The sequence below is a fragment of the Rutilus rutilus genome (genome assembly GCF_951802725.1).
Source record: "Rutilus rutilus genome assembly, chromosome: 9".
NCBI classification, from domain to species: domain Eukaryota; kingdom Metazoa; phylum Chordata; class Actinopteri; order Cypriniformes; family Leuciscidae; genus Rutilus; species Rutilus rutilus.
The window spans coordinates 13,433,672-13,446,496 of NC_140223.1; the positions used below are offsets into that span (position 1 = coordinate 13,433,672).

The 12,825-nt window shown below is 38.2% G+C and overlaps 1 protein-coding gene across 2 annotated transcripts in view; it reads right to left on the bottom strand.

The window, feature by feature from the left end:
- scn4ba (sodium channel, voltage-gated, type IV, beta a) overlaps nt 1-12,825 on the bottom strand; it is a 42,540-nt gene that overhangs the window by 18,618 nt on the left and 11,097 nt on the right. For both annotated transcript variants that reach the window (XM_084419375.1, XM_084419376.1), the window contains exon 2: nt 1,395-1,558. In XM_084419375.1, the coding sequence (XP_084275501.1) occupies nt 1,395-1,558 (164 nt within the window). The remainder of the gene's footprint in view (nt 1-1,394; nt 1,559-12,825) is intronic.

Sequence of the window (12,825 nt, forward strand, 5' to 3'; positions counted from 1 at the left end):
TCATCATACTATAAGAATATATTGTTTCAGAACTGAAACTTCCTTGTTTGTCCCAAAAACAGCTTTTATTGAAACCAAGCTGAGAAAACGACTCGTTTTTGGAATGTGGCGATTTATGACGTCATAGATATTTGAAAGAACGCCTCTGCAGAAGAAGATCAACGCCTACTTCATCATCGCAACTTTGGCCCCGCCCACTGGCGTGTTAGTGATATGATGAGGATAGAAGAGCGATACAGGATAACTGGACTAAAAATAACATTACCTTCCAAAGGATCCTAATGCTAGGAATGTGGTTATTTATTTTCAACAATGTGAATGTCTCAGTTGAGCAATATTTATGTGAATTCTGTACATTTCACTGGGTAAATCGGTGCATGCTTTGCAAACAGACTTTTACGATATGGACTCAACAGTAATGCCACAACATGTAAGTATGTTCATTCTAATACCTGATCTGTGACTTCTGATAAGTAATGATTCATGTACAGTTATATGTTCTTTGTCTCAAAATCGTGTATTGCTGTTTGTGTCAGTAAATCAAAATTCACATTGTTTGATGAAAATAATCTGTTATTTAAATTGTGATTAAATTATATATAGAAATGTAACAAACTAATCATTTGTTTACAGATGTCACCATTTTACAATAGCTACAATAGCTATTTATCATTGCTTTGGCACACAATGCATTCAGTGGCTACTTCTTTTAAATTACACAAATGCTCACTTTTCTCACAAAACCACTGCCAAAACTATATGTACAGGCTAATTTGCATGATTATATGCTCTTAACAAAACTTTTAAACTAACTTTCAAAACCTAGCCTAATACAAAACTGTACAAGACAGTAATTTGCAATATTTCTACACTAAAACCATATTGAAATAAATTCAAAAAAGTCAAAAAAATTAAATACTAAACACAATTAGATGTGGCTGAACACCTACACATGTTTAGTCTTTCAATGTCATTACCATCTATACAAAAGAGAATAAAAATCAAGAATGATTTTGTAATGTAATGTAAACATGGATCATGTAACACACTGCAATTAATTCTAAAGCTGTAATTTTTGTTTTGTAAATAAATATTATGAAATAAATACTGTGTAATGGTAGATGTTGTTAGTGTTGTTTTATGAGTGACAAATTGTGCTTATTGGGTGACAACATTTGCTTTAGTATTAGGGAAGAATGAGTTGATTTGATATCACATTTCTTATGTAAAATGAACTGCTGTGGCAAGATAGAGTTCGATAACTGTGTAAGATAAATAAGATAACTGTGTGAAGCATTATTGTGAAATGGGTAAAGAAAAAAATGTAAAAATGTTCTTCTGTTAGCATGAGCTGCATGAAATCAGTGTGATTGAGAGACGGCTGAATGTCTCACCTTAACCATTGTCCCATTGTCCTTATACTGCCAGTTGAAGTAAAGGTTTTTAATGCCTATGCAGCTGGCGTAAGTGCAGGGTAAGAGCACTGAACTTCCATTCATCACTTCTATGAAATTGACCTTCCCTGTATTCACCTCCAAAGCCTGAGCGTACCACACTCCTGAGAGACATGAAGGAGAGATGAACATCGATTATCAAGACTTATCATCCTAACTCAAACAATTGCCAGGATTGCGAGATACAAGTATGGTTCCCCACAAAGATGCAGTGGTTGCACTTTATTTTACAGTATGTGCACTTACGTGTACACACAGTGTACTTACCTAAGAAAGTACTGGATAGGTAACTGCATGGGTTATGGTTAGGTTTAGGGGTTGGTTCAGGGTTAGTACCTAGTTATTACCCAGTTATTGTAATTACTATAATAAGTACATAGCATGTACATGGGGAACAATTTCTGAAATCCTTGTCCTGAAAATATTTGGTCACCATGAGGAAAACAGCCTACTCTAAAAGAATGCTGGGTTGTTTCAACCCATGTTTGGGCCAAATATGGCCAAACCAAACCATTGGTTTACATTTTTTAATTCAATTTTTAAACCCAACAGTTGGGTTTGTCCACATTTGACCCAAACATGAGTTGAAACAACCCATCTTTTTTTTTTTTTTTTATATTCTGCTTAATCTGCTGACAGACTGAAAACTCACAATCAGGGTTAATAATCAGTTCATAAATGTTGTATTCCCAATAAGAAAAAGAGCCATTCAATTTGACATGCAGAGTTGTTTTCTAACCCAGCTCTGGTATTCGTAGCACGTGTCGTAGCTGAGAGCCATTGCGGGAAGGACTATTTTTAAATGCTTCCATCTCAGTGTTTAATTTCACAAGCAGAGATAACTCTGATGTAAGCATGTAGCTAGGTTATCGTTTTTATACTCTAAGCACAAAAATACACAGCACACAATGTTTTGGGGCCTTAAGACCTACACATTTTTCCATTAAATGGAACTATATCATATCAATACTTTTTTTTTGTATTGTATGAGTGTAGTAGACTTAATTTCAAGTTGTTGTCCTGTGGTGCAACATGTTATGATTTATCTTAAACATTTCCCAAATATAAAGTGACAGTTAAAGTGACATGTGAAGGCCAAGTATGGTAACCCATACTTGGAATTTGTCCTCTGCATTTAACCCATCTAAGTTCGAGCACACACATCAGGAGCAATGAGTAGTGAACACACACTGTAAACCATGGACACACACACATAGCTGTAGGCAATGGCTCCCGGGGAGCGCTCAGGGCAAGGGTACCTCAGTTATTTCCTGCCGGTATTGAGGATCGAACCCGCAACCTTCGGTTTACCAGTCAATACATCATCAATCCTTCTACAAAAATGTGTTTTTGTCTTACCCTGATTAACTATGGTAAACCTATTATAAGTGTTTATATTTTAGACCTGGCGTGAAGATTTTGGCAGGAAATTGTGCACACACGTCAATCGTCCGTGTGTGTCTCGTCATATCCGTAAATAGGAAAAAGTTGCTCCGGCTACTTTGACACATGGTGTGAGTGGCAGAGGTTAGTTGTCACAACGAGTGAGAAAGGTCGACATGGAGCAGCTAAATCTCGAACCTCCGGGGAATCACCAGTTTTAAACAAACGCTGAACATAGGAGATTCTGCTGACAAAAAGAGAGCACGACAGAGCTCTTAATAAAACAAGAAACAACATTGGCTTGGCGAGAACTGAGGGATTTGAAATGTTCTAAAAGTGATGCAGAGATGCCATTTTTATTACTCAATAGGTAAGTAAGGTATTTTATTGAACAGATAAATTGCCATACGTAGCTCTAACAGAGTTAATTGTAAAGTATTATATATTGTGAAGGGTCATTTCATTATGGTTGTTGTAGAACTGTGCTGGAATATATTTTTATACATAAGTACTGTGTCTATGGGTAAAACTACAGTAACGTCTTCAGCTCAGCTTGAGATACTAAACTGAACCTAAACATCTAAACTGGTTATATATCTTAAAGATAGGGTAGGCAATGTTTTTCACAAACACTTTTTGTTTTACTGGTTGAAACTCTCTTCACATCCTGATAGCAATCAATTATAGAAGTGGTCTAAATATTCAAATATGTCTTCTGTGGAAGTCTCAGGAGCAAAAAATGTTCGTCCAATCATTGCATTTGGTCCGAATGCAATAATAGGATGTCCTACCAGCCTGACAACATATGTATTTGCATACCTCCGCGCACCATCACACGTCATCAGCACTTTCCATGAGGCTATGCAGGGTTGTAGACAGACAGTCACCAATCGCCTCAAACAAACAGCAGTCACCTTTAACAGATCCTCCTGAACCAAAACAACAAGCTAATGCTGCGTTCACACTATGTAGTAATTACCATAATTACAAGATGACAACCCGTGACGTTCAACCTGGAGCTGTTCTTTTCTTGGAATTATGCGTTTCCATGGCAACACTATCAACGCCGAAATGAATCTGCAGCATGAGATATAAGGTAATTTAACGCCGTCTCTCGTGACGCTTTGCAGACTCTGCTCTGGCTATCCACGTTCATGTGTTCTGGAGGGAGGGTGGGATCTTATGCTTTTAAAGCTAGCCTGCTATTGTTAGCCTCTCCAAAACAACCTACCCAAGCTTTAATCTTAGTAGCGAATGTTTTATTAGAAATAGGATAACCATATTCATATGCACAGTCACCCAGATCCAAAGCACAACCAAAACATTTTCTCCAAAATGCATGAAGTTTTGTTTTTTAACCGCTAGAGGGTCAAAAGTTACAATGTGTACCTTTAAATTAAAATCATGAAAATATGAATGAAATAAAATGAAAATATCATAAAATGAAAATATCGGTATTGGCCAGAATTTTTATATCACTGCAAACAATATATTTTGATATTTTGCACTTCCATTTTTTGAGGGATTTATTTCTAAGTTTTTCACAATGTATTGTGGGATTGGTTTGACCATTAAGGTTATGTCAGAAGATAATAATTTTTCTACCTTTAACCTGAGATAGACTTTACATCCAAAAAGGCTGTGATGCCCCAAAACAGCAGCTTAGGTAGGCAGAAGATTTGAGACATAGTCAAACTTAAGGCAAGCAGCTTCAGATCAAATAGCCTTGTGCGGCACTTTATATGATGCTGGTTGTTAAGGTCCAGGGTTCAAGGAAGATAACAGCCTCTTCACCAAGATCATATACCTGCCTCCTGTCTGCTGCCTTCTGGCTATTGATCCCTCTAGCTTTGCTCATAGATGGATGACCAGCCATTATAGTGCACTTATTCATCGATGAGGCCACTCTAAAGCTCAGAGAGTTCATTTCTGAGCCTGTCATCACACTGACATACACAGACACTGTGCGGATCACTGATGCGCAAAAGATGCTGTCAAATGGACAGCTGATTTGATCATTCTCCTCCTTTTGGAGATTTTTTTTTCTGTTGTTCTTGATCACTTTCTCTCCTTCAATCAACTAATACTGTATGTTATGGTCTCTGTTAAAAGAGTTATACCATAAAGAGGTCAATTTATAATGCTACAAATATAGGCCTGTATTTTTTGTGCCCAAAACAGTCATAAAGCCATACAAATGAATGTATTGTAACTGAAATATTAACAAGACAGAATAATGATATAACGATTTGATGTTTAACTACAAATTGTTAAAACATGTTTGGCCTGAAAGTGTAAAGTAGTTTTAATAGCTTGAGGTTTGAAGGTTTTACTGTCAGACAGACAGAAAGAAGGTAAGATGACGATAGAAAGACCAATAAAAAATTGTTAGCATGTTTCAGCACATTTCTACCATGTTTTAGCATTGTGCTAACTTGTTTCTAGCATGTTTTGACATGTTGATAATACAATGCTAGGCATTACTAGAATGTTTGAACACATTTTTGGCATGATGCTATATGTTCTTAGCATGTTTCATTGCTAAAATGTTTTAACATGTTACGAACATGATGTTTCTAGCATGCTTCTAGCATGTTTTATCACATTGCTAATGTTCTGAGCTAACAAAAATATGTTCTAAATGTTTTGGAAACGTAAGTTTTGATTATTGTTTATAATATATGGAATTCCCGATTGCATAGATTCCTATTAAACGACTAGATTTCACCTATGATTCGCAGAACAGCGCTTAATGTGGCCGCACATTTATAGGGCTCTATCTTACACCCGGCGCAATACAGCGCCAAGCGCAACGCAAGTGTTTTTTGCTAGTTTCAGTCCGAAGCAGTTATCATTTTCACTCCTGCACCACGTTGTTTAAATAGCAAATGCATTTGCGAGCATTTGTGCGCCCATGGGCGTGCTGGTCTGAAAACGAGGTGTGTTCTGGCGCATTGTTGGCGCGTTGCTTTTTTGAGGCAACAGAAATAGACTGTGCCATTGACCAACTGAAACCTGGTCTAAAGTCAATGGCGCAATATATCTTTTTTTGTTATTTAATGAGTGTGTTAGTAATGTGCGACAATAGGCGGGTCCACAACGCACGTACACTCTAATAAGTACACACTTATTAAACACACAGGGACGCACAGCAGCACACAAACATGCCAAATATTTAAAATAAAAGGATTACAATGTAAAATATTATTATTGTGTACATAAAGATATGGTGGAATCCGGCTTGTCCCGTAGATGGTCTGCTTGTGCACTTTTACCTTGCGCACGAGCAGATCCGTTTGCGCTCTAGAGATGCGTTCAGTCTTTCCACTATCAAATTCCGTCATGTAAATAGCGAATCTGCCATGGCGCGAGCGTAACTGGCATTTAAAAGGAATGGGAGATGAGACTCTGAGGGCCCTATCTTGCACCCAGCGCAATTGACTTTGTACACCGACGCATGTATCATTCCTATTTTGCACCCGCGCACAGCGGACTTTTCCCTCCACAGACGCACGTCGGTAAACTAGGAAATGCATTTGCGCTCCCGGGGGCGGTTCAGCGCAAAGAGGAGGCGTGTTCCGCCGCAAACGTTCCCTGGTGCTATTTTGCAGGTTTAGAAAACAATTCCACCACTGACCAGGAAAAACCTAGTCTAAAGTCAGTGGCGCGTTGCACATGTTATTCATATGCTATTTTAATGGCGCATGCTTGGCCATAATCAATGTAGCGTGTGCACAACACGCATTCACTTTGATTCTCTCATCTACACACAGACACAGCAGTTCTCATTTTTAGAAAACCATACATTATTACAAGGAAAAATATGAACACATGAGGGAAATCATTGTTGTGTCCATGAAGATGTGAAAAAAATAGGCATAAATCTAGCTTACACATTTACCCAAATTTTTATACGCCTGTTTAACCGAAGCTAATTTGGGTGGGTTTCTCCATCCCCATACAATGTCACTTCTCTGTGTTTTACGGCCCTGACGAGAACGTCGGTTTCCTCGGCTGTGAACCGCTCCTGGCGTGCGCCTGGCAAATCCGCCGTTATAATAGCAATCCGCCATGGAAAAAGCGCGTCTGCTCTTAAAGGGAATGTGAGATGTCGCTCTAATTGGTTTATTTCACGTTACGCCCAAACCACACCTATGAATAATGAAGCTACTTCAGACCAACCCATTTTAGATTTGCGTCGGGTGCAAGAGTCATTTATCCCGCCGGTATAATAGCAACAGCGCCCAAGACCCGCCCACAAAGTTACTTGCGTTTCGTGCTTGATACTTGCGTTTCAGATCGTTAAAATTGGGCCCTGATTGGTTTAACGCACGTAAATCCCAAAACACACCCATTACTCATTATGAGAATAAGAACAACCCTTTTAGACAATTTTTCCGACCATTTTTCCCGTCATTAAACTAGCAAAAGTGGATTCTGACACGCCCTAAGTGCGCTTTAGACCATGCGCTTAGATCGTTAAAATAGGGCCCAAAATGTTTTAAAAATGTTGCTTTGCATTGTAAGCATGTTTTAAAGGCACATATTTCACACCAAATAAATGATTAGGCCTGCTATTATATTATAAGTGCAGAAAACATTAAAAATGAGAAACAACAGTCTACTTTAGCACATATGGCAAGGAAGTGTTTCATTCAAGTGCAAACATTCTATCCTGAAAAAGAGCAGAAGAAAGTGGAAAGCAAGAACATGTCTGGTCCTCTGCAATCCGGCAAATCGTTTTATTGCTTTTCATCACTCTGTTATAGAAAACAGTGGGACTTAACAGCCCAGCGGTTTTGATAATTAATCCAACCAAAGCAATTGTAGAACAAGTGCTGAACAAGACTTCTCACTGCTATGGATAGCACACCTTCAGCAGTGTGGATCCGCTTGCAACCGCTTACATTTACACCTCAACAAAACTCTGCCCACCCAGTCATAGTAAGGAAACAGAATAGATATTATTCCAAACACCACAAGACGCAATGATAATTAAGGGGAAGTCTGCCAAAATGTGCCATATTCTGGCTCTGCATATTTACTTTTATTCATTTAGCAGACTTACGAAGAATACCAATGTTGAACCTCTGGGAAAGAAATGATGACTAAATCAGCGGATTACTTGTGTGTGTCCATCATATGACTTGGTGTGTCTAATCTACAAACTGGTTTAATTAAACGCTAACCTTCATCCCTACAGTCTCCATTCCATTTCATCATTTTCACTGCCATTGTGTTTGGATAAATTCCTCAACTTAATTATTAAAACCTACAATGTTTTCATTCAGTCGCTGTGGAATTTAATTAAAACCCAATCTCATTTTAGGAATACCTGAACCCCACCTCCCTCCCTCTCTATCTCTCTGATTTTACTGAACATGTTCGGTGGCCCATGTTATTTATTGCCTTTGTCTGTCGACAGTTGCGCCTTAGCTGTCCTTGGGGTGCTGCTATATGTTATTTATAGAGTGAATTGAGGCACGCTGTATATTCACTCTGATCTGTTTAGCGTAGGTGACATGCCATTCTGTGTGCCATGATGGCATTATCAACACCAAAGCAGAATGAGAAAGTTCATGGTCACTGTTACGCCTGGACTCTGGGTGGATCTGTGGTGCATTAACTTAAAGCTTGTTTTCAAAGTTTATAAATAGTTCTGCATCCTTAAAGTATAGCAGTGTTGTTTTAGTATAATTCAGATACTATTATAGTTTTAATAGTTTATTTAAAATATTAATAATATATATGCCTGGTTTCACAGACAGGGCTTAGATTAAGCCAGGATTAGGCATTAGTTCAATTAGGGCATTTAAGTAGCTTTTATAAATGTGCCTTAGAAAAAAAACTTACGGGTGTGTATCTTGAGACAAAACAATGGCTCTGACATATTTTAAGATACTGTCTATCAGTGCTTTCAGTTAAAACAGCTCAAACATGCATTTTAGTCTGGGACTAGGCTTAAGCCTTGTCTGTGAAACCGGGGGATAAATTAATATTTTTTGTTTTTGTTTTGTATTCTTGTCAGTTTCATACACAGTATTTATGTCTAATGTCCATATATTTTTCAGTTTTAGTTTAATTTATTTTAGTACATCAAGGCCTGGTTTCACAGACATGGCTTAGATTAAACCAGGATTAGGCCTTAATTCAATTATGACATATAAGTAGCTTTTATAAAAGTGCCTTATAAAAACACATAAATGGGGGAATCTTGAGAAATAATGGCAGTGTTGCTTTCAGTTAAAACATGCATTTCAGTCTGGGACTAGCCTTGTCTGAAACCGGGGGCAAGTTAAACTAAATGAAAATGAGAAATGTTGCCATGGAAACTACCTGAAATAAAATACATTTATTTGTTCAGTATGGTATCATTATCTTTATAGTTATCCTTCTTGAAGTGAACAGGCCTTTAGTGCGCCAACTGTTTTTTTTCCAATGCATTGACAACAAATTCTTTGCATGCAGAATGCATGAATCGGAAGAATCAAATGGCAGCTCGATATATATTGATATTCAACCGCACATGAGCGTGGATGGCGAGTTCGACACATGCGCAGTACAATTTTTTTTTTTTTTATATTCTACCAGGCGTCTATCAGTGGATCCCTAATATATCCGGTGATATACGGATCCGGATTCTCTGTTGCTCTGGCCAAAGAGGTTGAGTTTTATACGCTCAGAGGAACAACACCCAATCCTTAAAGGGATAGTTCGGCCAAAAATGATATTTAACCCATGATTTACTCACCCTCAAGCCGTTCGAGATGCATATGTCAATCTTTTTTCAGACTAACACATTTTCAGTTATTTTAGAAAATGTCTTAGATCGACGCGCGTTCACGGAGATGGATGCTGGCGTAGGAAGCGTTGTGACGTACGAATGTAGAGTTTTGTTTTGCTCTGCTCTCTGGCTGCGCTATCACGTTCGTTCTACGTCACAATGCTTCCTACGCTACGTCCTACGTCATACGCCAGCATCCATCTCCGTGAACGTGCGTCGACCACAACCGGAAGCCAGTTATTTTCATTTATAAAGTTTTAAATATGTATATTTTTACGACAAAACCGCACGGATTACCCTCAGAAGGCCTTCATTTATCCCCCTGGAGCCGGATGGATTACTTTTGTGAAGGATGCATGCACATTTTGGGACTTGGAGGAGGTGGACCCCATAGCTTCACACTATAACCACTGAAAGATCTAAGACATTTTCTAAAATAACAAAAAAGATTTAAATATGCATCTCGAACAGCTTGAGGGTGAGTAAATCATGGGTTTAATATCATTTTTGGCCGAACTATCCCTTTAAGTCAACAAATGCTTCCGTGGAAACTAAGTTCTTACTCTGCATACACATCCATGTCTCTGACTCTTCCAGCACACCCACTCCCTGTCTCCCACTCTTGCATGTATATCCAAGAACACTATCACAGAATACAATGATTACAAATTATTATGAATACAAATAAAGAATGATAATATTAAATAATAACATTTTAGTCTTCAGCTCCTGCGCTCAGTACCAATTTGGCACCGAAGTTGGTACCAATGACAACACTGAAATCAAGTTCTGAACAAACGCTCGTCTATTTTTCTTTATTAGCTGTGAATAATGGCGTGGCGCGTTATGCACGCACAAAACACTCGCTGTAGCAGAAAAGCCGAGTCTGACAATCACACAATCGAAAACGTGCATAAATATTTGAGGTCAATCAAGGTACGTATATGTACGTATACATATATTCGTATATCAAGGTACGAATTGCAGGGAAATGGAAGCGTCAGCGTAAGTTCTACCAGAAAGACTCTATTGTCACGTCACTAATATGTAATTTCGCACCACCAATCACAGTTCAACATCAGATATAAAGACTGACCTTACCTCCCCCTTTTCGTTGCTGTAGGTGTCGTAGAAAAGTTTTCCCCCATCCTCCCCACCACCACCAGGTATAGGCTCCTGTCCAACCGTCAGGGGGTTTAGGCTCCGCCCCTGTCCAGACCATCAGGCAGGACCTACCGGCTAACTCACCGACCCAGACGGAGGACAGAGCCCACGCCAAAGAACCGAGACGGAGCTTGTCGAGCATCAATTTTATTCCGTCTGTAATCTTTCACAAATAAATCTATTGCATTCAATAATTCTCTCCTGAGTCTTTTTGGTAGAATTTAATATATCTTCATGAATATATATGCTCATATGTACTTGTAAATATACATTTCTACTGTTCTGACTGATTTTAAAGGCCCACTGAAGTGCATTGAAACGCGCAGCATTAGTCAATGTGTTAACGAAAACAAGGCGGGCATATTGAACAGCTCCTCCCCTTTATATAATAGCCAATAGGGTTTAGTTTATTTCACAGCTCGGCCTGAGCCGTTGAGCTCAGTAAAGCTGCAGTTTCCTTCTAATCTCCTGCATATCGCTTTAAAATATAGCATTCTTTGCAGAATTCAAATGGGTCCGATACGTTTTCTGTGGTGACACTAACGTGAAACCAGACTTCATTCACCTGATTAAAAGCATATTTACATTGTCTGAATAATTCACTATCCCCTATATATTGCACTATGTGCCATTCACTATGTATAAAATAGTAAATAGGACTGATGGGAATGTGAAGGGATTGTTTTGGATTATATTCACTGTTTACACTTTTTGCCTTCTGACAGGGTGAGTTGGGTGGCAACAGACGGAGGAGAAAGACCTTGATGCTCTCTGACGGTGGAACAGATGTCCTATTGAGACCAACGTGTACTGCTGTGCCAGACAAGAACGATACAAACTCACACATGCTTCTCTTCCAAATAGAATAAGGTATTACAGAAAACAGTGTCTTTTGAGTGAATGTTTGTTTGATATGTAGACAATGACAAAGCACTGACTAACAAGTAATCATGCGGCCAAAAGGAGATTTGCTGTTTATACGCTTGATAGTAACATGCATTATATTTCAGCTGCCAACTTATGATTTAATTACCTTAGTGAGGTTGTGTATCTTTCACTATTCAACTCAGAGTTCCTCCTAAAATGTCAAACAATGTTTTGTTTGAAATTAAATGCAACTGAAATGGATTTAAATTAATTTAAGTGTAGTTTTAATTCAGAAATACCTGCCACCTGAATAATGGTCCCTCCTAATACCGTAGTTGCAAAGCTGAACGTCAGTGAATAATTCATCTTCTCAACTCAGACCTTTTTTTTTTTGCTGAGTGAACTGTTTCAGGATGAGTTCACTTTTACCTCCGGGTAAGGTCAGCATGTGGGGGACACTCTGATTTGTCTTTTATTTTTGCCTTTTATCCCAGGTCTTTAAACTGTCTGAAATTCTGATAGGTGGCTTTCGTCCATCCACATCCAGCTAAAAGTGCTCCACATTCCTCAAAGCCATTACATCCTCTTTCTCTTTACCTCTTTAGATTTCCTCCTTACTCACTCTTAACACTGCCATTTTATCCCTTTCTTCATATCCAGCCATTTCTCTTTCACTTCATGGTTTTCTTCACAGTAAAAAAAAAAAAAAATCCTGTTAAACTTTTGGTAAAAAAATATATTGTACATTTCGTATTTTACCTATTAACATTTAATACAATGTTAATATGATTTGAATGATGTATTAGTACATTTTGAAATTAAAATGAACTAAGATTAATAAATAATTTAGAAGTATTGTTCATTCTTAGTTCACGTTAACTAAAGTAGTTAGCCAGACATCAACATAGTGTCGGCCCAGATCCGGGTACACGTGGATTCCACACGGCCCAAATGTGGGCCAGATCTGGGCCGATACTAGGTTGCTGTCTGCTAATGTTAACTAATGAAACCTTTTTGAAAAGTGTTGCCAAAATTGTGTGTGTATGTACATAAATAATTACTGTATAATTATATTCACTTATATTCTTGCATTCATCTTCTCTTAAATGACTAAATTAATTTTATACTGCAGCAGACAATATAATCACCATTGCTGCTGGTTTTTCTTCCTCA